Source organism: Tamandua tetradactyla, chromosome 17, assembly GCF_023851605.1.
Source record: "Tamandua tetradactyla isolate mTamTet1 chromosome 17, mTamTet1.pri, whole genome shotgun sequence".
NCBI classification, from domain to species: Eukaryota; Metazoa; Chordata; class Mammalia; order Pilosa; family Myrmecophagidae; genus Tamandua; species Tamandua tetradactyla.
The window spans coordinates 61159193-61186916 of NC_135343.1; the positions used below are offsets into that span (position 1 = coordinate 61159193).

Consider the following 27724-nt stretch of genomic DNA (forward strand, 5'->3'; position numbering starts at 1 on the left):
TTTTCTGGATTGATGCAAATGTTAAAAAAATGATCATGGTGATGAATGCACAACTATGCAATGATATTGTGAGCCATTGATGGTGTACTATGTATGAAATGTTTGTGTGTTAAGAGTGTTTGTATGTTTATATGTTTTATCAATAAAAATATTTTTAAAAACCATAATAAAACAGATACTGCAATGGCTACTAATAAAAAAAAGGAATATAAGTGTAGACAAGGATGTGGAAAAATTTGTACCTTTGTACATTGCTGGTGGGAATATAAATTGGTGCAGCCATTGTGGAAAACACTTTGGCAACTCCTCAAAAAGTTAAACGTAGAACTACCATATGACCCAACCTTTCCACTCCTAGGTATTTACCCCCCAAATTGGAAATGGACTCAGATACTTGTATGCTGATATTCTTAGCAGCATTGTTCACAGTAGATAAAAAGGGAAACAACTCAAAATGTTTATGGACAGATGAATGGATAAGCAAAATGTGGAATTTAAAAACAGTGTAATATTAACGATACAAAGGGATAGAGTTCTGATACATGCTACAGCATGAATAAACTTTAAGACAGTATGCTGAATGAAAAGGCCAGTCACAAAAAACAAGTATTGTACAGTTTCACTTATGTGAAGTATCTAAAGTAGGCAAAATAGATTGGAAGTTTCCAGGAGCTGTGAGTGGGGGGTCGAGAACAGAAGGGGGAGTTAACGTTTTGTGGGTACAGAGTTTCTGTTGGGGTGATGAAAAGTTCTGGAAATAGTGGTCATGGTTGCACAACATCATGAGTATACTTAATGCTACTGAACCGTACATTTAAAAATGGTAGATGTGTGTGTTGTGTGTACTTTACCACATAAAATAAAATAGATTAGAGGTTGCCAGGGACTAGAGAGTGGGAATAAGGGGGAGAATTATCGCTTAATGAGTACATAGTTTCTTTTTGGGCTGATGAAAAATTTTCAAGATCAATAATGGTGATAGTTACATAGTCTTTTGAGTGTAATTAATGCTGCTGAACTGTATACTTAAAATGGCAAATACTGTGTTATATATGTTTTACCATAATAAAAAAATTAGTAACAAAAATGTGAATGGACTATTAAGGAAAGAAGGGAGAGCTGTGAGATTCCAGTTAAATTATTGATCAGAATTAGGTATGAAGCATAGCAACAGTCTGAAAAGGCTATAAATTAGAAGCGAATAACTGAAAACAAACAAACCTTCCCCTGTAGTATTTAGGTGCTTATTTATTTACTTTAAGGAATCCACAAAATGTTAAGAAACGTTTGGTTAAGTGCTTTACTTTGATGAAAACAAATATCAAAGCGTTTCCCAGATCATGTGTTTTTTTGTAAAGATAGATCATTTATGTGGAGATAAGAATACTTGAGCATTTACAGCGTTAGTTTAAAATTTTTTATTTAAAACACTGTTAGTTTTTAGTTTAATGATACATTAGGATAAAGCAAGAATTAACTTGAATTAGATGAGCCTTTCTGGGAATTGATCAGTTACATGGCTAGCTTAGAGATGGGAAACTTGATTGGTTTTATGGATAAATTAAGTAGAAGGTGAATCTCTTTCCTGAGTGGATATGTATATATCCTTTAATGCACTTTTTTTAGTTAGACTTTGTGGTGATTTTTCAGATGTCTGAATTAAATTTATAAAGTAAAGATAGATATTTTATGCTGTTTTATTTTTACTTGCCAATCAAATCATTTGGCAAATCCAGGTTGTGTCCAAGAAGTAAATAACATTCCTAACCCTTTAAAGTGCTGACTGATTCTGATAATCCTTTTTCTTCTAAACTTTTTCTTATTGTGAAATGCAACATATATACAAAAAAGCAATAAATTTCAAAGTACATCGCAACAAGCAGTTATAGAACAGATTTCAGAGTTTGGTATGGGTTACAATTCCACAATTTTAGCTTTTTCTAGCTGCTCTAAGGTACTGGAGATTAAAAGAAATACCAATATAATGATTCAGCACTCATACTGTTTTGTTAAACACTACCTTCTCTGTATAACTCCACCATCACCTTTGGTCTTTCTCCCACTCCTTAGGGGTATTTGGGCTATGCCCATTCTAACTTTTTCATGTTGGAAGGGGCTGTCAGTAATATGGGATGGGGGATGGAACTGGTTGATGTTCTGGAGAGGTTGGCCCCTCTGCATTTTGGAACTTATTTGGCCCAGGGACCTATCTGGAGGTTCTGTATTTCTGGAGAGTTATCCTAGTGCATGGAACCTTTATAGAATCTTATATACTGTTCTAGGTTTTCTTTAAGATTGTCAGGAATGATTTTGGTTGGGGTTTGGCAAGTTATGATAGATGACAGTGTCTAACTGAAGCTTGCGTAAGAGTGACCTCCAAAGTATCTTCTCAAGTCTATTTGAACTCTCTCAGCCACTGATTGATAATCCTTTTTTTACAATTGTAAAAGTAATGTTATATGAGCCTTGAGGGCCAGGAAACAGCATACTGTCTGTATTTTAAGAGTATAAATATTTTGCAGTAAATTAATTTCTGAAAGTAATTTTTTGTTTAAAAAAGACATCTATATTAATAGTGTTTCTGAGTTTTGAACAACCCCCAGAGCTTCCCAGGTTCCTTTAAATATATTGATTGTGATGTTGTCTTTTTCTTTAGAATTGTCTTTGTGCGAAGTTGGTTCTCCGTCCTTTGCGACCATGCCGTAGATACTCTACTTCAGGCAGTTCCGGGTATGTAGTAGGTCTTATTGTAACAAGGGTTTTAGGTGTGCTGGATATATGTATGTTGGGTTGGGAGGCTCCTTGAGTATAGGAATAGCTGCTTAAAGCCTTTTATTTAATAGGTACTTATAATGAAACTTTGCTGTTATAATGTCTTTAGTATACCTTTTGGAGCATTATTTGTAGTTGAAAATTTATTGTGATGCTCCTTTTGTTTCTTTGATAATTGAATGGCATCCAAGGCAGATTCCTCCTTCCCCCACATGCTGTCTTTCATTCTATAGCAAATAGATTTTTATCCAGATCTCAGCATAACGTATCTTAAAAAAATGTTATTTCTATTTGATATTTTATCTTATTTTTGTACAGGATTTGTTTTGTATTTTTATAAATATTTAAGGGAGTGGGGCTTTCAAAGTTAGTGATTATTCTTTTTGGGTTCAAAGGAGATTTCATATTTGTGAACATCTTCAATTTTAAGTATTAAAGGATAGATTGCTTCATTCTTTCTGTCCTAGATAGTACTGTTTGTTTGTTTTTAATGTTAGTTATCCATAAAAAAATGTTACTATTTTCTACTGCAGACATGTTAAAAAGAAATAAGTTGCTGGAGACCTGGGTTCAGTTCCCTATGCCTGCCCATGCAAAAAAAAACAAGCAAATAGAAAAGGTGATGTGCAACTTTGGGGATAAAATTGGCTGCTGCAGTCTATGAATCAACTGGTTGAGAAGCAATGTTAGAATAAGACATAGGTTGGCCGAGGAAAGGGTAGATGTAGGAAAGCCAAGAAATAGAGATGTGTTTTTTATTTTTTTCACTTAGGCTGACTGCTGGCAAAATTGCTGGAGCTGGTCTTTTATTTATTGGTGGAGGTATTGGTGGCACTATCCTGTATGCCAAATGGGATTCCCATTTCCGGGAAAGTGTGGAGAAAACTATACCTTATTCAGACAGACTCTTTGAGATGGTTCTTGGTTCTGCACCTTATAATGTTCCATTGCCAAAGAAGCCGGTAAGAGTTTTAAACAATATTTTAATTTCTCATACAGAGTAATTTTAATAACAAGTTTTTGTCATCTAGAAGATAATTTATATGTGCAATTCAGTAAAACTTGCCAGATATATGTTTCTCAGTTCTTTTTAAATTGAACTCATATTAATCTGTATAGGTGGAGTTTTATCCCTGTGGAGTCCTGTAAGTACACTAATCTAGGACAGGCTACATGGAAGGTAATTTGGTGTACATGAGAGTAAAAGGAGGAGGCTGCTCAGGTGAAGGTGACACTGGTTGCCCGGTGACCTGAGGAGTCTATGCTCAGGTCACACCTTTACATCTTCCCTGCTCTAACTTAAAGCACTAAAACTGTGAATGTAGAACAGTCCTGATGCAGACCCCACATGTTACAGGTAATATTGGCTCCTTTTAGACCACAAGACAGTCATAGAATTTTCATCTTCATACTGATTGGTTGACAGGAATTTCTTATAGTAAACGAACTTTGTGCCCTTTCTGTAGAGGTTTGCTTTCTTCCCCCTCACAAGGTTTTTTTTTTTAACTAGTTGTAAATATTTCTTCATTCAAACAAAGTTGCCTGAAAAACATTTACAAAAGAAAGCATGGAGTTTTGGCTGAGTTGGTATGGAGAATTTCTATATGTTGCAAGACTGGACATGGCTGACCAATTCTTTCTTAGAAACTGGGTAGACTTCTATTTTCCAGTACCTAATGTCCAGTATCTTAGATTAATAACCTTAAAATAGATGTCTGTGCTGAATTAGGTAGACAGTTTTGTGGCTGCAGTAGTTGAAAGGCAGAATCCTGGGATTCCTTTTAAAATCCTGGGTCTGTGTTAAGCTACAAAAACTCAGGGAAAAACTAGCTGGAAATAGCTCTAAGAGCGTGGAGTCAGGCTGAAAAGCTGAGAGCAGTGTTCTTTGCTCACTTGCATGGCCTCCATTGTCATTCTTTGTGGATGACTTTTTGATCTCTGTTGCTGTTCTTATTTGCTGCTAGCTGCCAGAATGTGATATACCAGACAGAATGGCTTTTAACAAGGGGAATTTAATAATTTGCTAGTTAATAGTTCTAAGGCTGAGAAAATGTCCCAATTAAAACAAGTTTATAAAACTGTTTTAAGGCATCTAAGGCATCCAGGGAAAGATACCTTGGTTCAAGAAGGGGGATGAAGTTCAGGGTTTCTCTCTCAAGTTGAAAGGCACGTGGCGAACAGTCGGAGTTTCTCTCTCATCTGGAAAGGCACATGGTGAACACGGTCAGGGTTCCTCTCTCGTCTGGAAGGGCACATGGTGAACACAGCATCATCTGCTAGCTTCTTCTCCTGGCTTCCTATTTCATGAAGCTCTGCAGGAGGCATTTTCCTTCTTCATCTCCAAAGGTCGCTGGCTCGTGGACTCTGCTTCTGCTGTGTCATTCTGCTCTCCTCTCCCTCTGAATCTCCTTCTCCAAAATGTTTCCTCTTTTGTAGGACTTCAGAAACTTATCAAGACCCACCCAAATGAGTGGAGACATGCCTCTACCTAATCCAGTTTAACAACCACTCTTGATTAAATCACATCTCCAGGGAGATTATCTAATTACAGTTTCAAAGATACAATACGAAATAGGGATTAGAAGAAACAGCTGCCTTTACAAAATGGGATTAGGATTAAAACATGGCTTTTCAAGTGGGCCACAGCGGCTCAGCAGGCAGAGTTCTCACCTGCCATGCCAGAGACCCGGGTTCGATTCCTGGTTCCTGCCCATGCAAAAAAAAATAAAAAAGTAAAAAAAAAAAACATGACTTTTCTAGGGTCCATACATCAGTTGAAACAGCACACTAGCCTTGGCCTTTCCTCAGTCCACTATAGCTATCCTGCTTCACTTTTCCACTTGGATAGCTCAGCTCATACTGCCCCACCTCAAAAATAACACTCTTCCTGACTTGCCTTTTTGAGTTAAAGATATCACCAGACTCTTAGGTAGCTGGGTTAGAATTCTTTGATTCATTACACAGTTGTCCATCTTTTCTTAGCTATCCTATCTTTTTTACTTTCAAATATTTGTCCTTTTTCTTGCTTTACAACTATTGCCACTCTATTTTGACTTTTATCATTTCGTATCACAATTAGCTTCTGAATTAGACCTGTTGCTATCCCCACAAACGAGCCTTTGCCTTCTTCCTGCTAGTCTCACCCTCTCACCCTCCAGATCTCTCTTCCTGACAGATCTTTACAAGAGGTCCATAGTGCCACTTGTAAAGTGACAATCTTGTAAAGTGAGCACTATCATACTTCTATATTTTCATGATAACACTTGCCAGGAATGCTCACACATTTCCTGTTATTGAAAAGATAGAAAACCACAGAAGGTGAAAAATGGAGAGACTTTAGAGATTGTTTCACGTTGAATAACAAAAGTGAAGCCTAGGAACTAGCCATTAAGTCCTTTATTTCTATGGTTTGTGATCTTTGCCCATTCTTAAGTTGGCATTCAAAGCCCATGGCCGTCTGCATCTTATTTATTTGCCCAGCCTTGTCTCTGAATGGTCCTGCACATACATTCTTAGCTTCACTCCAGTTTCCCTTCCAAACATGCCTTGTGCTTTCCAATTTATTTATTTATTGACAAAGTGTCTTATGTGATAATTACATACTAGGCACAAAGGAAAGAACTAAACATAGATCCCTTCCATTCTGCACATCTTTCCCCACGGTGGTTTTCTACCCAGAATGACTTTCTTCTATCCAATAAAATTCTTTTCAAGGCATACTTCTTTCACTATACAGACCAAAGTGATTTTTCTCGGCTCTGAATTACAATAGTACTGTGTGGTTTTTTTTTTTTTTTTTTCTACATGGGCAGGCACCGGGAACCGAACCCGGGTCCTCTGGCATCGCAGGCAAGCATTCCTGCCTGCTGAGCCACCGTGGCCCACTGTGTGTTTTTTTACCATTCACTTCAGCATTCTGAACTACTGTGCATTGTTATCAACTTGTTGCTTTCAGAAAAACTATGGATTTTATATCTTGGTGACTCCGTTAGTGTCAACACTGTTATTTAGGTGTAGACAGTATTGAGAGAAAATAAACTAACATCTTTTTTTTTGGATGTGGAATAAGATCTGCCTAAGTGGAGACAAATGCTATGTTCCAGAATGGGACTTAATATCATCAAAATGCCTTTTTGAGAGAGAGAAATATATATATCTATATACATATATTTGAGAGAAATAACATATTTATGATACATACACACGCATACACTCAAATGTACTAAGAAGTCAAATGGATATTTCTGGAGGGAGTGAAGTGAGGAACCAGATGATTTTAAAGTTCATATTGAAGAATAAATGATGTACAAGAATAGTCAAGAACATTTTGAAAAAGAATAGTTGGGGTTTTGGTAGGGGTCAGAGGACACTTGCATTTCTAGGATTAAATTTATAATCCTACTTTAATAAAACAAGAAGATGTTGGTGCACTACTACAGATTAGAGGAGCACAACATCTGAGTCTGGAAATATGATAGACAGGTGTGTATGTATGTATGTATGTATTTGTACACACACATTGTGAGAATATAAATTGCTAGAAGGTTGTCAGAAAGTGACCTGTTAATATTTGTTAAAAATATATAACTAAAATGGATCATGGGCTTGTATGCACAACTTTGTGATGATGCTGTGAGCCAGTGATTGTTTACTTTGGATGGTTTTTATGGTGTGTGAATATATATATATCTGTTTAAAACTCCTGTGACCTAGTAGTTCCTCTTCTGAGAAACTGTCCTACAGAAATCACACTCTGGTACTTTCCAGTTGTATGGACAAGGATGTTTATTGCTCTGTTGTTTGTACTGGCAAAACAAAATAGGAACCATTAGGATATCATGCAACTAAAATGAATTGCATGACCTGAAAGAATATTCATCAGATGTTGTTAAATAATAAAAGCAAGTTACATACCTATTTGTATAATGTGACTTTATTTTGGTCTGTTTAAAGATGATAAGTTATGTATGCTTATGAGCTTGTGGAAGGGGTGGAAGGATAGATTTCAGTCTTTTAGAATTGGCTCCCGTTGCAGATAGCAGAGAAAGGAGTGGTGAAGATGCAAATTAAAATCATTACTATATCTTGGTATTATTTTGGTTGTTGGAGTGAGCAAATATCTCATGATTTAAAAAATAATACATATTTTTAAAAAGGGAAATGGATATATTTCTAGTTTCTAGACAAAGTTTGTAACAATTTCTTTTCGAGTAGTTGTCTTAGGGACATTTAGTCTCGTTGATAAATTCTGCTAAAAAGTGAGACAACATAGGTGGTAAATAAAAATATTCTTTTCTCTCTGTTCTTTGACATTCAGTTCAGCTTTTTCTGGACCTCTAGCTTAGGTTTTGTTTAACAGAGGAGAATTTTTCAGTTCTTGTTTTCTTGTTTCTTGCCCTGCTTGTATGGTGCCTTTTTCCCCCCACCCTGAGGAGGGTCTACATAGGTATTATAGACCCCAGCTGGATTTTCCCAGACCAAACTGGCCTCCTATGAGGAGGAAAGATTCACCTGCATCGGTTTTCCCTGAGGGTGAGACCCAGCAGGTTGACAGACTTTTCTGTCAGGGCTCTGTTCTTATCCTGCCCAGTATGTGGTGCTTGTCTGCCTGCAGGTCCCACCAGCATAAGATGATGCGGTACCTTTAACTTAGTCTGGGGGCGCGGTGGAGACAGAGGAGAGGTTGTAGGCTGGTTTTAATGGCTTCAAATTACCAAGCCCTGGTGTCTGAATTCCTTGAGAGAGGGATTCCACCTGAGTTGGGCTTCACCCCCTCCCTGGGGAAGGCACAGGTTCCAGACAAGCCCTCAAAACGAGTTTGTTTCTACCTATGCCTGGGCAGTTGCAGCCTGAGGAGCCCTGCCGCTGTATCCAAAGGCAGTTAAGCCTCTGTAGAAACACAGCCATAAAAACCTCTGTTTCCTTCTCTTTTTCCCCTCTTTCCGTCAGCCCTCCCCCCTTGGCGCCGGGGTAAAAATGAGCAACCTCCGCTTTGACCAGGTTCACCTGAGCTGGGGGCTTATTTTTAGTAGTCAGAATTTGTTAATTAATTCCACAATTGGCATTTGGTTGGACTCAGCACCTGCTGCTGGTAAAGTATCTTTCCTTCCCGCTCTGGGAAGCAGCTGTGGGGAAGGGGCGCCGGCCGCCGCAGCTTGGGGAACTCACAGTTCTGGGGGAGCTCGCAGCCGGTCCAGCTGGTCCAGACTGGGGTACGCTGTGTGTCCGGTCACTGATGTGGCCCCAGGAGCTGTTCTGTATTGTTTCTGGTTATTTACTAGTTGTTCTGGAGGACGAACTAAAACGCACACATTGCTAAGCCACCATCTTGGCCTGGAAGGCTAAATAAAAATGTTCTTATTATCATTAATTTTCTCTGGCACATCTTCTTGCTGTTCTGTTAATAAACAGTGACTTAAACTTAAGGCAGGCAGTGTTTGGAAAGGAGAAAAGAGGTCATTATTCACTGTTGGATCATTTATCTTGATTAGTCCAGGTGTATGAATCTTAGAGATTAAAGAAACAAAAAACTTGTTTTCATTTTTACTCAGAACCTCTAAAAAACATTAATTTCTCACTGAATGTATTCAGAAGACACCATATTTTAATTTAGGAAGAAAATAAAAGCTTTCTTAGTGTTGTATATCTAAAAGGAATGGTGTTTAGAGGGCAGGTCAAATGTCATGTATTTCATTAGTTATTCTAAGAGAAGCCTTTGTTACTACTAAAAAATGGTCTAGCCTTTTGGACTATAATTTTTAAGTAATGATGGCTTCTTTTAGTATGGCTAATAAAACATGTTGTTAAGTATTGATAACTTTAAACTGAAATCCTGAAAGACCTGACTCTTGAATTATTACAAATTGCTGTATACTATGCTTTTTTTTTTAAACAGTATTATTTCTGAAATGTTAATGTTTTTCATTTCCAAGATTCAGTCTGGTCCACTAAAAATCTCTAGTGTATCAGAAGTAATGAAAGATTCTAAACAGCCTGCCTCACAACTCCAAAAACAAAAGGGAGACACTCCAACTTCAACAACAGGTACCTATATTTAGAACCATTCTTTAAAAATTAGATGAATAAATTGTTTGAATGTTAATTGTACCCACAGTCTGTCTGTGAAAGACTCTTGTGGTCCCTTCCCTTTAGGATTCCCACCTGTCATTTTAGGATTGTGACAGATGGGACTGGGCTGTATTGAACACCTGTCGAGTGGAGGTAGTGGCAAGACATGTCTTACCTGCAGCAGATTATTTTTCCTTTCTACCTTTTTTCCTGGGTCCTAGCTTTTTTCCTGCTTTGGATTTTAAGCTTCATCCTTTTTCCTACTTCTTTTTTCTACATCTTCACCAATTCTTTCTCCTCCCTTCTCCTCTAGTCCCTTCAGATATTTTTTTACCTTCCTGACTTCCCAGTAATCCTACCCAAATTTATAGCACTTAGTTAGCTCTGACTTGTTCAGGGTGCAGTTGAGCTTCTTAAGTTTCTCCTTACTGTTTCCGTTCTTAATGATTAAGCTACCCTCTTTCAGCAAATATTCACTGAGTGTCTACTATGTACCTGGCATTCTTCTAGGCCACTAGGAATGTAGCAATGAGCAGTGTAGTAAAAAACATTATCTGCTAATATTTTCTTGTGGGATGAGTGGTGAGAGGTCATTTATAAATAAACAAGGAGAATGTGTAGGACCTCAGATAGAGATAAGTATGGAAGGGAATACTGCAGTTTTAAATGGAGCTGCTGAGGAAAAGTATCTGAGTAAAAACTAGAAAAATGTGAGGGGGTAGGCCATAGAAAAGGCTGATGGTCCAAGCATTCCAAGCAGAAGGATTACCTAGTGCAAAGGCTTGGCAGATTCAGACAAGGAACAGATGAGCTGGAGCAGAGAAAGGAGAGAACAGTGGCAGATGAGGCCAGAGAGGGAGCAGAAAGCCTATTATGGCAGTCCTGGGAAGCGACTGTAAGAGTTTCTCTTTTTTTGGTAAGAATTTTGGTTTATGTTTTGAGTGAGATGGGGAGACATTAGAGGTTTCTGAGTCAGGGGATTGATATCTGACTTTTGTTTTAATAGGATAACACAGGCTTTTGTGGAGACTATATAATAGGGGACCAAGGGCAGACTCAGGGAGACAAGTAATGGCTTTGTGATAATCCACCTCTCATTTGGGGCCTTTAGTTTACTGAAAATTTTTTTCCTCTACTTCATTGCTTTCTTTTTTCCTATTCTACCTCTAGAATTAGTACTTATTTTCCTGTTCCATCAAAACTGTTTATAATTTGCAAGCTCTTGATTCTTTCTATGCTTTCCTTTCCATTAAAATGCATCTGTGAAATAATTCATAACCGAGCTCTGTTCTTTACTAGCTCACTGTCTTCACTGTGAACTTTTCTTTGTGTTTAAAACTGCCATTCTAATCCTACTTATACCGCTTCATCTTTACCACTCTTCAAAGCAATTAAAATTGTGTTTTGGTTATTTTTTTTTGTTTCCTTTTTTCCTTTGTTGTTTTTCCATGTTGTGTAAATCCTATGTCCACTTCTCATGTTAAGGTACTGTTTAATATTGTTACTAAAAGTTTGCTTAAGGATAAATAGTGATGTTTGTTAAAGTGCAAATGGATGATGACAAGGCTTCTTTCTCTTATCCTTTATCAACCATTATGTTTTGCATGAATTTGTAAATGCAGTGAACAGTGCCACTGTCTGTTTGTGTACTTGAATAGCGGCAGTACATGTATTTGTGTGTTTGAGTCAGACATGAAGTAGGCAGCAATAGCAATACTAGATTCCTGTGTGTTTCTCTGTTAACCCAGAAACTATAAATACCACGAGTAACATATGTTTATAGCACCTACAGAGGCAGCTCAAATTATTTCTGCAGCAGGTGACACACTGTCGGTCCCAGCCCCTGCAGTTCAGCATGAAGAATCTATGAAAATGGATCAGCCTGAAATTGTAGAAGGGAAACCCACACGTGCGACTTCAGGTAGTGCATTTATATTTCCTATTTTATACAGGATAAGATATTGGCAAATGATTTGCTCATCAGAACTGTTTAATGTGCCGAGGGGACACCTGGATGCTTTGTAGGTCTTCATTCTTCAGATTTGCTTGACAAAATTTTTTTTTTTAACTTATATTGTATAATATAACATATATATAAAGCAAAGAAAGAAAGAGAAGCAATAGTTTTCAAAGCACTCTTAAACAAGTAGTTACACATAGTTCTAGGACAGATTCCAGAGTTTGTCATGGTCTACCATAGCATCATCTTAGATTTTTCCTTCTAGCTGCTCCAGAACATTGGAGGCTAGAAGGAATAATTTTTTTTTTTTTTTTACCATCACAATTGACTTTTCTTTCTGTGGAAAATAACATATATACAAAAAAAGCAATAGATTTCAAAGCACAGCACAACAGTTAGTTGTAGAACTAGATTTCATAGTTTGGTATGGGTTACAATTCCACAATCTTAGGTTTTTACTTCTAGCTGCTCTAAAATACTGGAGACTAAAAGAAATATCAGTATAATGATTCAGCAATCATACTAGTTTGTTAAACCCTATCTTCTCTGTATAACTCCACCATAACCTTTCATTTTTCTCTCATTCTTTAGGAGTATTTGGGCTATGCCCATTCAAACTTTTTCATGTTGATGGGAGGGAAAAATGAATGGGATGGGAGATGGAATTAATTAATGCTCTGGAGATGCTGACCTCTCTGCATGTCAGAACTTTCCTGGTCTAGGTGCCCATCTAGATATTGTAGGTTTCTGGAAAGTTACTCTAGTGCGTGGAACCTTTGTAGAATCTTATATAATGCCCTAGGTGTTCTTTAGGATTGGCAGGAATGGTTTAGGTTGGGGTTTGGCCAGTTATGGTAGGTGGTAATGTCTAACTGAAGCTTGCATAAGATTGACCTCCAGAGTAGCCTCTTGACTCTATTTGAACTCTCTCAACCACTGATATTTTATTTGTTACACTTCTTTTCCTCGTTTTGGACTGGATGGCATTGTTGATCTTACGGTGCCACGGCCAGACTCATCCCTGGGAGCCATCTCCTGCACTGCCAGGGAGACTTCTGCTCCTGGATGTCATGCCCTACATAGGAGGGGAGGACAATGATTTCTTGCACAGTTGGGTGTAGAGAGAGTGAGGTCACATCTGAGTAGCAAAAGATCTACTTCTAGAGACAGAAGTCCTCTAGAAGTAATTCTTAGGCATACCTGTAGGTAGGTTAAGCTTCTCTGTTATATACCTAAGCTTCACAAGTGCAAGCCTCAAGATCTAGGGCTTGGCCTATTGATTTTGGTGTCCTTAATGTTTGACATAGTATCAGGGTTTCCCTGGAGGTAGTTTAATGGTTCCATATTTTTTCTCCCATCCCTCAAGGGACTTTGCCAATACTTTTTAATTATCTGCTTAACATATACTAGGGTGTATCCAGGCATTACATGAAGCTTTATAGAATTAAAGGCCCTCATTCTTATTCTGGGCTGCCTGTGTTTCGATTGTTTAAATGAGCTATCCAGATAGGTTGAGTTAGATTATGTGCTATAGAACGTTTAGGTTCCAGGCAAAATAAACTGTTTTTCCCTTGGTTCAAAGAGTAGGTGAGGTTCTGAAATATAGACAATGTCTTCCTTACCCCTGTGTCATGAATGGTCTCAGTCCGGACCTAATTGGCTTCATTTTTATCTCTAAATACTACATTTTACATATATAGAACAGCCTCTCAAAATCCAGAAATAATAATTACCACTCCAGACTAAATGTGACTGCTATAAGAGCTACAGTCTAGGCCCCTTGTTTTCTTATAAGCATTTTCTTTTTTTTTTTTGGCTTTCAAAAGGAGAACTTATTAGGTTGTAAGTTAATAGCTCTAAGGCCATGAAAATGTCCAAATTAAGACAAGGCTATAAAAATGTCCAAACTAAGGCATCCAGGGAAAGTTACCTTGGCTCAAGAAAACCAATGATGTTCAGAGCTTTTCTCTCAGCTAGAAAGGCATAGATATCTGCTAGCTTTCTATTCAGGCTTCTTCAGTGGCTTCCCTGGGGGCATTTTCTTTATGTATCTCCAAAGGTCTCTGGCTCTGTGGACTTGTTTGGTTCTAAGGTTTTTGTCAAAATAGTTCCCTCTTAAAAGGTTCCAGTAAGCAACCCTACCTTGAATGGGTGGAGACACAGCTCCATGGAAACTATCTAGTCAAAAGTTACCACCCACAATTGGTGGGTCTAATCTCCATGGAAACTATCTAGTCAGAAGTTACCACCCACAATTGGGTGGGTCTCATCTCCATGGAAATGATCATAAAACTCCCACCCAGCAATATTGAATGAGGATTAAAGAAGGTGCTTTTCTGGGGTACATAATAGCTTCATACTGATACAAGGGGGAAGAAAGGAGCACAAGGATTTGACAAGATGCTGGGAGGCGGGTGCTGAGCTTGGCACTTAGAAGGGGCTCAGTGTATGGCTACTATGGTTATGGCTGTTGTAGCTGCTGATCTTTGGCCCCACTCTGAGGTACTCAGACTGGGGTACCAGTCTTTTTCAAGACTGCTTTTCGCTGCTTCGCCACAGGTCCACGTGAGAGGAAAGCACAGTCGATCTGCAGAAGTGGCCCTACTCTGCAGGGGTTACCTGGGGAAGGAGCCATCTACCCTAGGGGATAGTTAAGTTGTATGTTTGCAAACAGCAGGAACAGTTTTAGTGGTTTCCATTTCTCTGTTCGTTCTGTGAGGAGATCATTTCCAGCTTACTTCATCTGTAGGTTCCAGGGAGAGAGCTAAAAGAATTTCTGTATTCTAGATCCCATGCATTCTACAACACACCACTCTTTAGTGTGTAATACCAAGAAAGAAAACATACTACTAATTAAGCACGTTGATTGTAAGATGAAGCCTGGTTTCGGAGAGAGTAAAATGAGAAAAAAATACATGTTTTTGAGCTAATGAAATGCCGTGCTAAAAAGTACTAATGTATAATAGATAGGACAAGTCCTATAAGCATTTTCTAAAGGAGACCATGCAATAATTGTTCTTTTGTTTCTGGCTTACTTTGCCTCACCAAATGTCCCGCAGTTTCATTCACAATGTTGCATACCTCACAACTTTGTTCCTTTTTGTAGCAGCACAATATTAATCTTATGTATATACCATTATTTGCCAATCTACTTCTCAGTCCTTGCATCCCTCACCTAGGAATCATGTATAATGCCCAAAGTCCACAGTCCGTCAACACTGTCAATTTTAGATAATTTCATTGTTCCCAAGATAGAGATAGCCAATGAACTCACCCTCCCCAAATAAAAACTCTAAACTTCCCCTTAACTCTTGTCCCCCCCATTATTTACCATGCAATAGCAGTTTTCCCCCTGTACCCTGAAGTTAAACACTCTTTGTACAAGAATCATGCCTTTGAATTAGTTCATGCAAAAACTTGTTTATATTTGTAGTGTTAATCAGTGGGACACACACGTCTATACAACCGGTTTCAATCATGTTCACCTTCAGTATGGTAATATTAATTATAGAGCTTGGGAAGGTTTTAAAATTTCAGAGTCTGAGTAAGTCTTTGAAAAGTAGGGGATGAAAAGCTGATCTCCTGTTTGTTCATTTTGGAATCATTAAATGTAATGTGATTTTAGAATTCATAATGCAAAAATGTCCTCTCTTAACTGGCAGATATAAGTGGTAGTGTTTTTATACCCCTGTTAGCTATTGAAATTCTTCATTGAAATTTGATTTCCTCTTATTTACTTTTGCTGCAAGAGGAAGCATCTTCATCTTCTATAAGAGAGCGACCACCTGAAGAAGTAGCTGCTCGTCTTGCACAGCAGGAAAAGCAAGAACAAGTTAAGATTGAGTGTATGTGAACCAAACAGCTTCTCAAATTCTTTGGATTATCTCTTGTCAATTGCTTTTTTAAACCATCAGCACATGTTTCTTATCCATCAGCTGATTGTTCCTTTTATTTCTCTAGTGGCATAGCTCTATTCACCACCTTTATCTCATGTTTGTGTTTCCATATGAACTTCAGTCCTCCAGGTGATGAGGTACATTCCTAGTGTATAGTTGGTGAAAATTCCAAAAAATCATGTACTTTCTCCATTTGTTTTTATTATAGTTAGTGCTGAAGATTATGTGTTTGCTGGGTAACAGAAGTTTATTGTTTATGTTTTGGCAAATTGCCTGAGAGTCTTTTAATTGGTAAACTCAATATGAGTTATTTGAGTGAGTCTGAATGGCTTACATCAGCTTATTACCCAGCCTCTAGAATCTGTTGTCTAATCTTTAGTACCCCTCTTCTCTGACTTTGGTTGGGGTAGAGTATTTTACGTGTTGCTAGTTTCCAGTTCACTGAAGCATATTCTTTTTTTAAATTTCAATTATCGGATAAGTTTTTGATAGTTTCTTTAAAAAATTAGCTATCTAAAAATGTATTTTCCTCTTTTAAGGCACATAGACCATAAACATGAACTGTGCTGCTGTATTTTAATGTCTCTGGAAGTAGTGGCATATGCAGCTGAACAGAGACCTGTTTGTTTTAAATTTTTATGGCAGCTATTTAGAGTTTTGGGGTCCATCCCCTATTGCTTGTTTCTGTCTGCCTTCATCTCTTAAGAGGTTCCTGTATCCCTTCTGATTCGTTGTTTTTTACCTACTTGAGAAGCTTGTTAGAATTGTGTGAAGAAATAGAAGGGACAGAAGAAGCACAGAGCATTGGTATTAGTGCATTCATCTGACTGTTTGATGGATTAGTTTTGTTTTGGATTGGTTTTCTTTGGCTTTCATCTGAGTTCTTGGCCGTATTATAAATGATTACTAAATAAGTGAAGTATTCCAATATAGTTTTTCATACATCTTCAATTTTCCTGAATTCTCTATTGTTTCAAATTGAAATTACTTTTTTCTTTTATTCATATATTGCCTTTGTTTTGCCCTTTACTTCCTTTATCATTTGGACACTTTGAAGTAAAGTACAAATTGAAATGGATACATCTGCTGTTTCATCATGCCCCCTTTTTTCCTTTGTTTTGTTCCTTTTTTCATTTGGGCAGAGTGAAAATTTTCAGGATTTTATTTGTCACTCCTTAATTTTCTCCACGATTTTACTTAATAAGAGTATTACGTGTGTGTGATTTTTTATGGGAGCACAGTAAATAGATGTCTAAAGAGGGTTTGAAGCAGTTGGTGGCCTTCCTGGCAGACCACTTTTCTGGGATGTGGCCTCTGGAGATGTGGCTGGCTGTTATCTGCGCTTGGACTTCTCACCGCTAACATCAGCATATCATAGGAGCCAGATAGCACATTTTCCCTCTGCAGCCTCTTTCTCTCTTTATATTTCCTGCCTCTACATTTTAATTGTAATCTTACATTTATTTCTTATTGTTTTATCATGATCCTCTTTCTCCTTTTGCTTGTGTTGCATAGGTACCAGTTGTGGTTTTTAGGTTCCATTTGCTCATCTCTGCAAAGCCTTCATCAAATTCTGCTTAATGCTTCTTTTTCTCAAAATCTTTTCTTGTTTTTGTTTCATCTATCAGATATATTTTCTCTCTTTTTTATTATCTTCAAAATTATCTTAACATTCTCACTGGTCTTTCTTCAAGTGACCACCTTTCCATTTTAGCATAGTATCAAAAATCATCCCTTGCTTTATTTTTTTCTTTTTTAAGGTTTCTTTGTGGTATTCCTTAAGTAGTACATAGCAATGTGCTCTTACACATTGTTGTTTTTACTGAAAAACGTTGTTCCCAAACTACCTTTTTTTTGTATGCATGTTATCTTGTTTGTCTTTTTCTTTCTCTTTTGTGTCTGTTTTTTCCTTATAACAATGATTCTGGTGTTTTGCTGTGAGTATCCCTTCTTGCATGGGGATAAAAATGGGCACCTTTTTCCCCCAGTAGTCTTTTGTGCTCACTATTTAAAATGAAAGAAGCTGGGTGGCCATGCTGTATTGATAGCCTCTAAGAGGAAAAAGGGAATGTAGTGTCCCAAACCTTGTTCTTCCCTTCTGAAATGTTAGTCTTCTTTAAGCAAATGTTTGTAAAGAAAAAGATTTTAAAAGAAAATGAAACAAAAAAGACAGCTTTTTATTTTGAAGAAATTCTGATATACATTAGAGTATAAATGGTGTAATAAACCCCTATATATTCTACCAATTTAGTAATTATCAAGATTTTTCCATGCTTTTCATTGAAACTTTGACTCTCAAAATTTGGGTTTTGTTTTTGTTTATTTTTTTAATTTGGGGCTCAGGGAATTCAATGGTAAAGTCAATAAGGGAAGAGGAAAAGTTTAAAATAAAAGCCATGTAATGAGATTGGGGATTCATTTTTTTTAATTATTCATTTTCCTTCAGCTCTAGCCAAGAGCTTAGAAGAGGCTCTGAGCCAAGCGGCTCGCACCACCCTGCAGGCAATTGCGACTCAGAACGCTGCAGCCCAGGCTGTTACTGCGCATGCCAACGCGCTGAAAACAGCCATGGACAACTCCGAGGTGAGCTGAGGAACTGTGAGGCATGTATTAACTAATAGTCTGATTGCATCCGCTTGGTGTGCCTTTCTCTCACTGAGCAAAGATGATTCAGGATAATTGACTTAAAAAAAAATAGCTGGGGAAAGCCTTTCTTCAGTGTTCTTTGTAATGAATTTTATGTATGGCCCTTTATTTCATCTCACAGCACTTATATGGAACAAGAATTTGTTCAGATTTGTTTTTGTATGTTAATGATGCTTGACTGTTTTGATTTTTGATTTTAAAACTGCCAGCCATTTTTTTAAAATAAACTTCGTTCCAAGGTGCCGGGTCCCAGCTTATCCTGGGAGTCCTACCCCACATTGCCGGGGAGATTTATACCCCTGGGAGTCATGTCCGACATAGTGGGGGAGGGCAGTGAGTTCACCTGCCGAGTTGGCTTGGAGAGGCCACATCTGAGCAACAAAAGTTCTCTGGGGGTGACTCTTAAGCATATAAGTAGGCTAAGCTTTTCCTTTGCAGGAGTAAGTTACATAGGGGTGAACCAAGATTCAGGGCTCAGCCTATTGAATTTCTTACTGCTTGTGAGAATATCAAGAATTCCCCAGGGGCAGAAGTTTAATATTTCCTCCTTTCTCCCCAGTCTCCCAAGGGGACTTTGCAAATTCTTTTTTATTTTCTGCCCAGATTACTCTGGGATGTATTGGGGCATCTCATTAACCTATACAAACCAACAAAATCTCATGCCTTATTCAAGATCCATGTAATCATGGTGTTCAAATAAACTGACCATACAAGTTAAATTAGATAATACACTAACCAAAATATAAATTTTGCCCCAAATAAACATCTCTCCCTTTAGTCTCACACAGAAGCTGAAGTTGTAAAATATGGACCATATAATCCCTTACCCTGTATTCTTATTTTTTTAAATGGTTTTTATTGTTAAATGTAACATATATACAAAGAAAAGAAAAAAACAATGATTTTTCTGTCAACAGGTAGTTACAGAACAAATGTCAAAGTTTGTTAGGGGTTACCATTCCACTATTTCAGATTTTCCCTTTTAGCTGCTCTGAAACACTGGAGGCTAGAAGAAATATATATTTTTTCTTATTGTGAAAAATAACATAAACAAAAAAGGATTAAATTTAAAAGCACATCACAGCAATTATTTGTAGAACGGATTTCAGTTTGGTATGGGTTACAATTCCACAGTTGTAGGTTTTTACTTCTAGCTGCTCTAAGATGCTGGAGACCAAAAGAAATATCAGTATAATGATTCAGCATCATACTATTTTGTTAAACCCTATCTTCTCTGTATAACTCCAACATCAGCTTTAATCTTTCTCCTACTCTTGAGGGGTGTTTGGTCTATGCGTATTCTAACTTTTTCATGTGACACTGATAATAGCAGTTATTCATGTTTACCTAATTATCATTTTTTTTTAGATTGCAGGTGAGAATAAGTCAGCTCAGTGGCGCATGGTAGAAGGTGCATTGAAGGAACGCAGAAAGGCTGTAGATGAAGCTGCAGATGCCCTTCTCAAAGCCAAGTAATTACCTCTTATGGACTTTTAACAAGTAACAAAGGTCTCCTGGTGACCTTCTTGAGCCCGATTTTCTTTGTACTGCCTATGTAGAAAGATATACTTCCTTAGGCAGACCTTTCCCTTCTCTCCACATTGTTCCTGTTCTGTACTGAGATTAGGAATTGGAAGTTTAAAAAGAGGAAGCGAGTAAAATATAATTAGGCTAAAATGACTTTGGTGGACACCAAAGGATCTATTTAAAAAATAGCTTTTTAGTATTATTGCTTTCTTGATGTATCTGAACAGATTTACTGATTTAATTACAAGATTTTCCAGCTATGATTACAAGATTTTTCAGGGACGGTTTGGGCAGTTTTATCAGAATTTAGAATGTATATCACAGTCAGTTTGCTATAACTATCAAACTAGTAGATATAAATGGATTTAGTTTTATGCCACCTCAATCTTGATTTCTTGCAAGTTGGCTAACGTTAGAATCAAGCAAGGCAAATCAAGTACAAGATTAACCTCTGGCAAGAGGTTCTTATCAACAGAATGGAATCATTACCTGTCACTCAGTATTTTGCTCTTTTCCTTAACAAAGTATTTAGTAATTATAGGAAAAGAGAAGACTTCTGATAAAGCCAGCTTATTTTTAAGAGATGTGAGACATTATACTCAATCATTAGACCAGTCAGGGCTCTGAGTTCTTATTTTGTGGGAAGCAGACCTTAGTCTTCCTGTCCCATGAAAGGTCCTGAGCCAGGAAGGCCCACTGAGACCCGATCACTTCTAAGCAAGATCTTAGGCCCACTCTCTGTCTTTGCCTCCATCATGCTCGCTTTCATCAGCTGGGGAGTCAAACTAACCTTTTCAAGAGCTGCCATCTGTTGCATACTCATGGTGTGGAAGGCACTGTGCCACGTTCATCTCATGGGTCAGCCTTGATCCCCATATGAGGAGGCTGAGTGAGCACTGGATCCAGGTCTGTCTTTCCACATATGCCCTGCTGTCTCTCTGTTTCATGCTAATACATACAGCTTCTGTCCAGGGTATTTTCAGGTGGTGAGAAAAGCTTCTCTAACTATTGACTGCACGAAAGCATTGAGCAATTTTTTTCAAGTTAGATTTCTTTCATAGACTTCTAAAAATTGGTATGCAGTACTCACCTAAAAATTCATTTTGATAAATTTGGCAAGGAATTATAGTAAATCTTTGTTTTATTATATTTATTTAACAGAGAAGAGTTAGAGAAGATGAAAAGTGCAATTGAAAATGCAAAGAAAAAAGAGGTTGCTGGCGCTAAGCCTCATATAACTGCTGCAGAGGGGAAACTTCACAACATGATAGTCGATCTGGATAATGTGGTCCAAAAGGTGTGTTTTTTATGTCATTTATACTTATTTCGTATTCTTAAAATTAGCCCTTTTGTTAAAATATTTAAAGATTCAGGAAAATAAGAGCCCTGCCATCTCGCCACTTACCCTCCCCACCCCCTGCCTCTCCTCCCCACTTATATATTTTAAAATTTGCCTTGGACACTAAGTCGATTGTTCAGTATTGTTGATACTTTCTGTAGGTAACATTTTCAGGCCTGTTCTTACCATTTGTGAAAATTCCATTTTGTGAGTTAGGAAAGATCTTCCTATCTGCATGTCTCTAATCTGAAGGTTGTTTCTCATGACCTGAGAAAGAGGAAATAGGCACCATTGTAAGATGAGAGGGCGTCCATTCATATTTGAATAGGAATTAGATGGAAACAAAACTAGGGCCTGTGTTCCTTTTTCTGAGCCTTAAATTTCTATATATCTATTATTTATACATTTATAATCAAACATAAATAAATGAGAGAATATACTGTTTCTTGGGATGTACTTTTGTTCACTTTAACCATATACCGTTTGTATTTGTTCAGGTCCAAGCAGCTCAGTCTGAGGCTAAGGTTGTATCCCAGTATCATGAACTGGTGGTCCAAGCCCGCGATGACTTTAAACGAGAACTGGATAGTATTACTCCAGAAGTACTGCCTGGGTGGAAAGGGAGGAGTAAGTACACCTGAAGTGTTGGTACTTATCTTTTTTCATTTTTTAACTGGTCAACTACTGTAAACCTGCTACAACTCCATTCAACTCGTCTATTCCCTTCTGGCATGCATTCCTTCAGTTTGGTGTCAATATTGTGTGCTCAAAATTTATTTCCACCACAGAGCTGACCTGATGTGTGTTCAGATACATCACAAAAGCAATAACACTAGAAAGGCTATTTTTTAAATAGATCCTTTGATGTCCACCAAAGTCATTTTAGCCTAATTATATTTTACTCCCTTCCTCTTTTTAAACTTCCTCCTTGACACATCCGGTTATAGCCGTGGGCATTTGAGGCCTTGTGTTGAGAATTCCACAATCCCTGATACTATTCTGGTCTTTGCTACTCGTTAAATCTGTTCGAAATCCAAGGGAGTAAGAGTGATAGATAATCTTGAATCTAATGTGAGGTTATGTATATATCTAAAATCATTTGCAATCCCTTTAGTACTTTAGTAGTAGTTACTGACTTAGCTGTGGCACACCTTACAGCCCTTCTCATGACTGGATTAGGACCTGCCCAGGGATGCTCCTTTGGGAAGAGGTCAGCTCTGTGGCAGTGGACCCACCCAGGGACACCGCTTTGGGAGGGGGTCAGCTCTGTGGCTATGGATTTGAAAAGAGCTCAGACTGCAGGGAAGTTCAGTTAAGCAATTACACAAGTTCCTGCAGGGGATAGTCACATTTCTCTGAAATATGTGAGAGTATTAAAAATCAGATTACTAGTCCCAGAAAAATTGAAATACCTGTTAAGTGCTAGCATGTGTTAGCAACAATATTGGGTAGGATCTGAAGAACTGGTGTTATAGGCTTCTCTGGGCTGAAGGTCTTAGGAGCTAAGGTAATAAAGCCCAGTGCAGGAATGTTATCTCTACAGTGGCCAGCCATGGAGATTTAATGGCAGAAAATTGAGGCCATCAAAAAAATAACCCCCCTGGGACGATTTTTTGTATACAGCGACTCACTTAAGAGGGAAACATCAGTTAGACTCTTGTCAAAAAAAAAAAAATGTAAAAGCAAGGTTATCAAGTGAGGTGAAAGAGGAGAGAAACAGTTCATTCTTATAGCAGGCTGGCAAAGAGGTCAGTGTGGATGGCAGGATTGGCCCATTTCCCTCATCAGAATTTCTCAGGGGCTGTGCCTCATTGAGGTTACCACTTAAACAGATGGAACTGCCTCAGAGAGACGTCCCCTGATGTTGTACCCCAAGAAGCCATGCCTCTACCACATTACTCTACTTTATTCTCTTGAAATTCTTATTCACCAGTTTGTATGTCTGTCATCTACTGCTGTCCATTAGGTATAAGCTCCTTGGCATAAATACAACATTTGGTAGAAAACAGGATTCTTAGGTTGGCTGAAATAAAAGAAAATAAGATTGAAAGGGCAAGACAGGTTTTGCTTGTGGAAGAATTGGTTGTGATTGCCAACCTAGGAATTTGTATTTTATCGTCTAAAACACCTGTCTTTGGTTTTCTGCCTGACTAAATCCTGATTTTTCCAAGCTGGCCTTTGATGTTTGTGTGATTTCGAAAAATGTCCATTGTAAAATATGAGAACTTCAAAGCAAAATTCTCAACCAGGGGCAATGTCTGGAGACATTTTTGATTGTCACACTGGAGGATGTTAGCACCATCTAACCAGTAGAAGCCCAGATGCTACTAAATACCCTATAATTTGTGGGACAGCCCCTCACAACAAAGAATTATCTGGCCCAATATGTCAGTAGTATCACAGTGGAGAAACCTGCATTAAAGAAATGTGTATCATGTAGAAAGAAAACAAAAGATATTTTTTTGAACAACTGTGATTTACATCTTTATTAATTTTTAAATAAATTCATATGATGCAAGATGGGTACGAAGGGATTCTGGTGAAAAGTTTCTCTTCCATTCCTGCCCATAGCCATGTGGTTTTCCTCCCCAGGGGCAACCGGTGAATTTTTCTGTACTTCTGGAAATAGTGAATTATTCCATGATAATGTCCCTCATTTGATGCACTTGCCTCTAAAATCTGAAAGCATTTGAGACCTATGTCAGACTCTTTAAAACTGTTTTTTTTTAACTTTAACTTTTTTTTATTGTATAATGTAACATATATACAAAGCAAAGGAATAAAAAAGCAATAGTTTTCAAAGCACTCTTCAACAGGTAGTTACAGGACAGATCCCAGAGTTTGTCATGGGCTACCATACGATCCTCTCATACATATTTTTCCTTCTAGCTGCTCCAGAATATAGGAGGCTAGAGGGCTTAAATTTTTTTTTATCATCACAATTGACTTTTTTTTGTGAAAAATAATATACATACAAAAAAGCTATAGGACTTCCGGAGAAGATGGCGGCTTAGTAAGACGCGCGGGTCTTAGTTCCTCCTCCAGAAAAGCAACTAAAGAAACAGAAACAATACGAAACAGCTCCCGGAGTCACGACAGAGACCAAAAAAGACAGCGTACCCCATTCTGGAACGGCTGAACGGGTAGGGAGAATCCACTGCTGTGAGATACCCGAGGGGTGCACGTTTTCCCGGCTGGGGTGGCTGGCGTCTGGGGTCCCCTCCACGCACGTGGCTCCCCGGTCTGACTGGGAACATTGGATAGCGGGGCCCTCCCGTCACGCTTGGCGTCTCGGGCCAGCTGGGCAATTTGGACCGGCACTCCCCCAAGCCACGGCCAGCGACCCCCGCCTCCACGCGCGGTTTCCCGGGCCGACTGCCCCGCAGACAAACGACCGCCACGAGCGCCACCTACTGGGCAGGAAAAGAAAAACAGAGCCCAGAGATTCCACAGAAAAACCTTTCAACCAGCTGGGTCCCACACCCAGGGAGATCTGATCAAATGCCCAGACACCAGCAGAAAATAATGGATGACGCTCGGAAAATTGAAGATATGGCCCAATCAAAGGAACAAACCAATAGTTCAAATGAGATACAGGAGCTGAGACAACTAATGCTGAATATACGAACAGAAATGGAAAAACTCTTCAAAAACCAAATCAATAAATTGAGGGAGGACATGAAGAAGATATGGGCTGAACAAAAAGAAGAAATAGAAAATCTGAAAAAACAAATCACAGAACTTGTGGGAGTGAAGGACAAAGAAGAAAAAATGGAAAAAACAATGGATACCTACAATGGTAGATCTAAAGAGACAGAAGCTACAATTAGTGAACTGGAGGATGGAACAACTGAATTCCAAAAAGAAACAGAAACTATAGGGAAAAGAATGGAAAAACTTGAGCAGGGAATCAGGGAACTGAATGACAATATGAAGCGCACAAATATACGTGTTGTGGGTGTCCCAGAAGGAGAAGAGAAGGGAAAAGGAGGAGAAAAACTAATGGAAGAAATTATCACTGAAAATTTCCCAACTCTTATGAAAGACCTAAATATACAGATCCAAGAAGTGCAGCGCACCCCAAAGAGAATAGACCCAAATAGGCGTTCTCCAAGACATTTACTAGTTAGAATGTCAGAGGTCAAAGAGAAAGAGAGGATCTTGAAAGCAGCAAGAGAAAAACAATCTGTCACATACAAGGGAAACCCAATAAGACTATGTGTAGATTTCTCAGCAGAAACCATGGAAGCTAGAAGACAGTGGGATGATATATTTAAATCACTAAAAGAGAAAAACTGCCAACCAAGACTCCTATATCCAGCAAAATTGTCCTTCAAAAATGAAGGAGAAATTAAAACATTTATAGACAAAAAGTCACTGAGAGAATTTGTGACCAAGAGACCAGCTCTGCAAGAAATACTAAAGGGAGCACTAGAGTCAGATACGAAAAGACAGAAGAGAGAGGTATGGAGTAAAGTGTAGAAAGAAGGAAAATCAGATATGATATATATAATACAAAAGCCAAAATGGTAGAGGAAAATATTATCCAAACAGTAATAACACTAAAAGTTAATGGACTGAATTTCCCAATCAAAAGACATAGAATGGCAGAATGGATTACGACCCAGCAATACCACTGCTAGGTATCTACTCAAAGGACTTAAGGGCAAAGACACAGACGGACATTTGCACACCAGTGTTTATAGCAGCATTATCTACAACTTCAAAGAGATGGAAGCAGCCAAAATGCCCATCAACAGACGAGTGGCTAAACAAACTGTGGCGTATACCTACGATGGAATATTATGCAGCTTTAAGACAGACTAAACTTATGAAGCATGTAATAACATGGATGGACCTAGAGAACATTATGCTGAGTGAGTCTAGCCAAAAACTAAAGGACAAATACTGTATGGTCCCACTGATGTGAACCGACATTCGAGAATCAGCTTGGACTATATCATTGGTAACAGAGACCAGCAGGAGTTAGAAACAGGGTAAGATAATGGGTAATTGGAGCTGAAGGGATACAGACTGTGCAACAGGACTAGATACAAAAACTCAAAAATGGACAGCACAATCATACCTAAGTGTAATGTAACTATGTTGGAACACTGAATGAAGCTGCACCTGAAATATGGTTTTTTGTTTGTTTGTTTGTGTGTTTGTATCTTTTGTTTTTGTTTTTTCTTTTTCCTTTTTATATATATATATATTATTAGTATTATTATTTTAATTCTCTTCTCTATATTAACATTCTATATCTTTTTCTGCTGTTTTGCTAGTTCTTTTCCTAAATCGATGCAAATGTACTAAGAAATGATGATCATACATCTATGTGATGATACTAAGAATTACTGAGTGCATGTGTAGAATGGAATGATTTCTAAATGTTGTGTTAATTTCTTTTCTTTTTTTTGATTAATAAAAAAATTAAAAACAAACAAACAAACAAACAAACAAAAAAAGCTATAACTAACACCACAGTTAGTTTTAGAACATATTTCAGAGTTTGAGATGGGTTATAATGCCACGATTTTAGGTTTTTACTTCTAGCTGTTCTAAAATACTGGAGACTAAAAGAAATATCAATTTAATGATTCAGCATTCATATTCATATGTTAAATCCTGTCTTCTCTGTACAACTCCACCATCACCTTTGATCTTTCCATCCCTCTCTTTAGGGGTATTTGGGCTATGGCCACAAATTATAGGGTATTTTGTAGCATCTGGGCCTCTACTGGTTAGATGGCGCTAACATCCCCCAGTGTGACAATCAAAAATGTCTCTAGACATTGCCCCTGGTTGAGAATTTTGCTTTGAAGTTTTTCGTATTGGTAGGTAGATAGAACTATTTGATGTAGAGATGGTTTTTGTTGTCACTTATTTTGCCCTAATTTTCCTGAGGTATAAATATCCTGGTGATATTCGTATAATACTTCTTCTGTGTTCTTTATAGCTGAGCACAGTGACAAACATAATAATAGCTAATGTCATTGAGCATTTTTTTAGTGTCTGGCACTCTGTTCTCAGCCCTTTTCCCTATATCAACTCATTTAAAGTTAAACACTTACCTAAGAGGTAAGTTTTGATTCTTTTGTTTTATAGAAGATAAAACAGACCCAGAGAGATTAAGTCATCTGCCCAAGCTTGTGCAGTGTGAAGGGGCCAAGCCAGGATTTCATCCTCAGCAGCAGACCTCACTCAATTTGCATTGACAGCACAATACCCTTGGGGTTTTGAGAAGAGGAGTGATATGAGCACTAAAATTCCTTTTCATGAGACTGAGGGAGACTCTTAGGGAGGAATACTAAAGAGCAAGGAAGTGGGCTAAAAACTGCTGGAGTAATCCAAGTGCAAAGGGGCATGGGCCACCAGCATGTGACAGGGGTGCTGGGAATGGAGAATAGGAAAAACAGGTAGAGACCATCATTCAGCAATTGATTTGTTGATCTCTTATACGCTATCTGGTGAAGTTGAAATTGGATTTACTCCATGATGAAGAAGACTCATACG

General features: G+C 38.0%; 1 protein-coding gene across 10 annotated transcripts in view; it reads left to right on the forward strand.

Annotated features, from left to right (window-relative positions):
- The window catches only part of IMMT (inner membrane mitochondrial protein), a 42210-nt gene that overhangs the window by 3586 nt on the left and 10900 nt on the right, over nucleotides 1-27724 (forward strand). For 2 of the 10 annotated variants that reach the window (XM_077134847.1, XM_077134853.1), the window contains exons 2-10: nucleotides 2657-2730; nucleotides 3545-3734; nucleotides 9705-9816; nucleotides 11624-11761; nucleotides 15550-15645; nucleotides 18143-18279; nucleotides 19711-19814; nucleotides 21031-21166; nucleotides 21706-21835. In XM_077134847.1, coding sequence (XP_076990962.1) covers nucleotides 2657-2730; nucleotides 3545-3734; nucleotides 9705-9816; nucleotides 11624-11761; nucleotides 15550-15645; nucleotides 18143-18279; nucleotides 19711-19814; nucleotides 21031-21166; nucleotides 21706-21835 — 1117 coding nt within the window. Of the gene's footprint in view, nucleotides 1-2656; nucleotides 2731-3544; nucleotides 3735-9704; nucleotides 9817-9862; nucleotides 10757-11623; nucleotides 11762-15549; nucleotides 15654-18142; nucleotides 18280-19710; nucleotides 19815-21030; nucleotides 21167-21705; nucleotides 21836-27724 lie in introns of those variants that run through there. The other 8 variants (XM_077134848.1, XM_077134849.1, XM_077134850.1 and 5 more) reach the window with 8 other exon arrangements.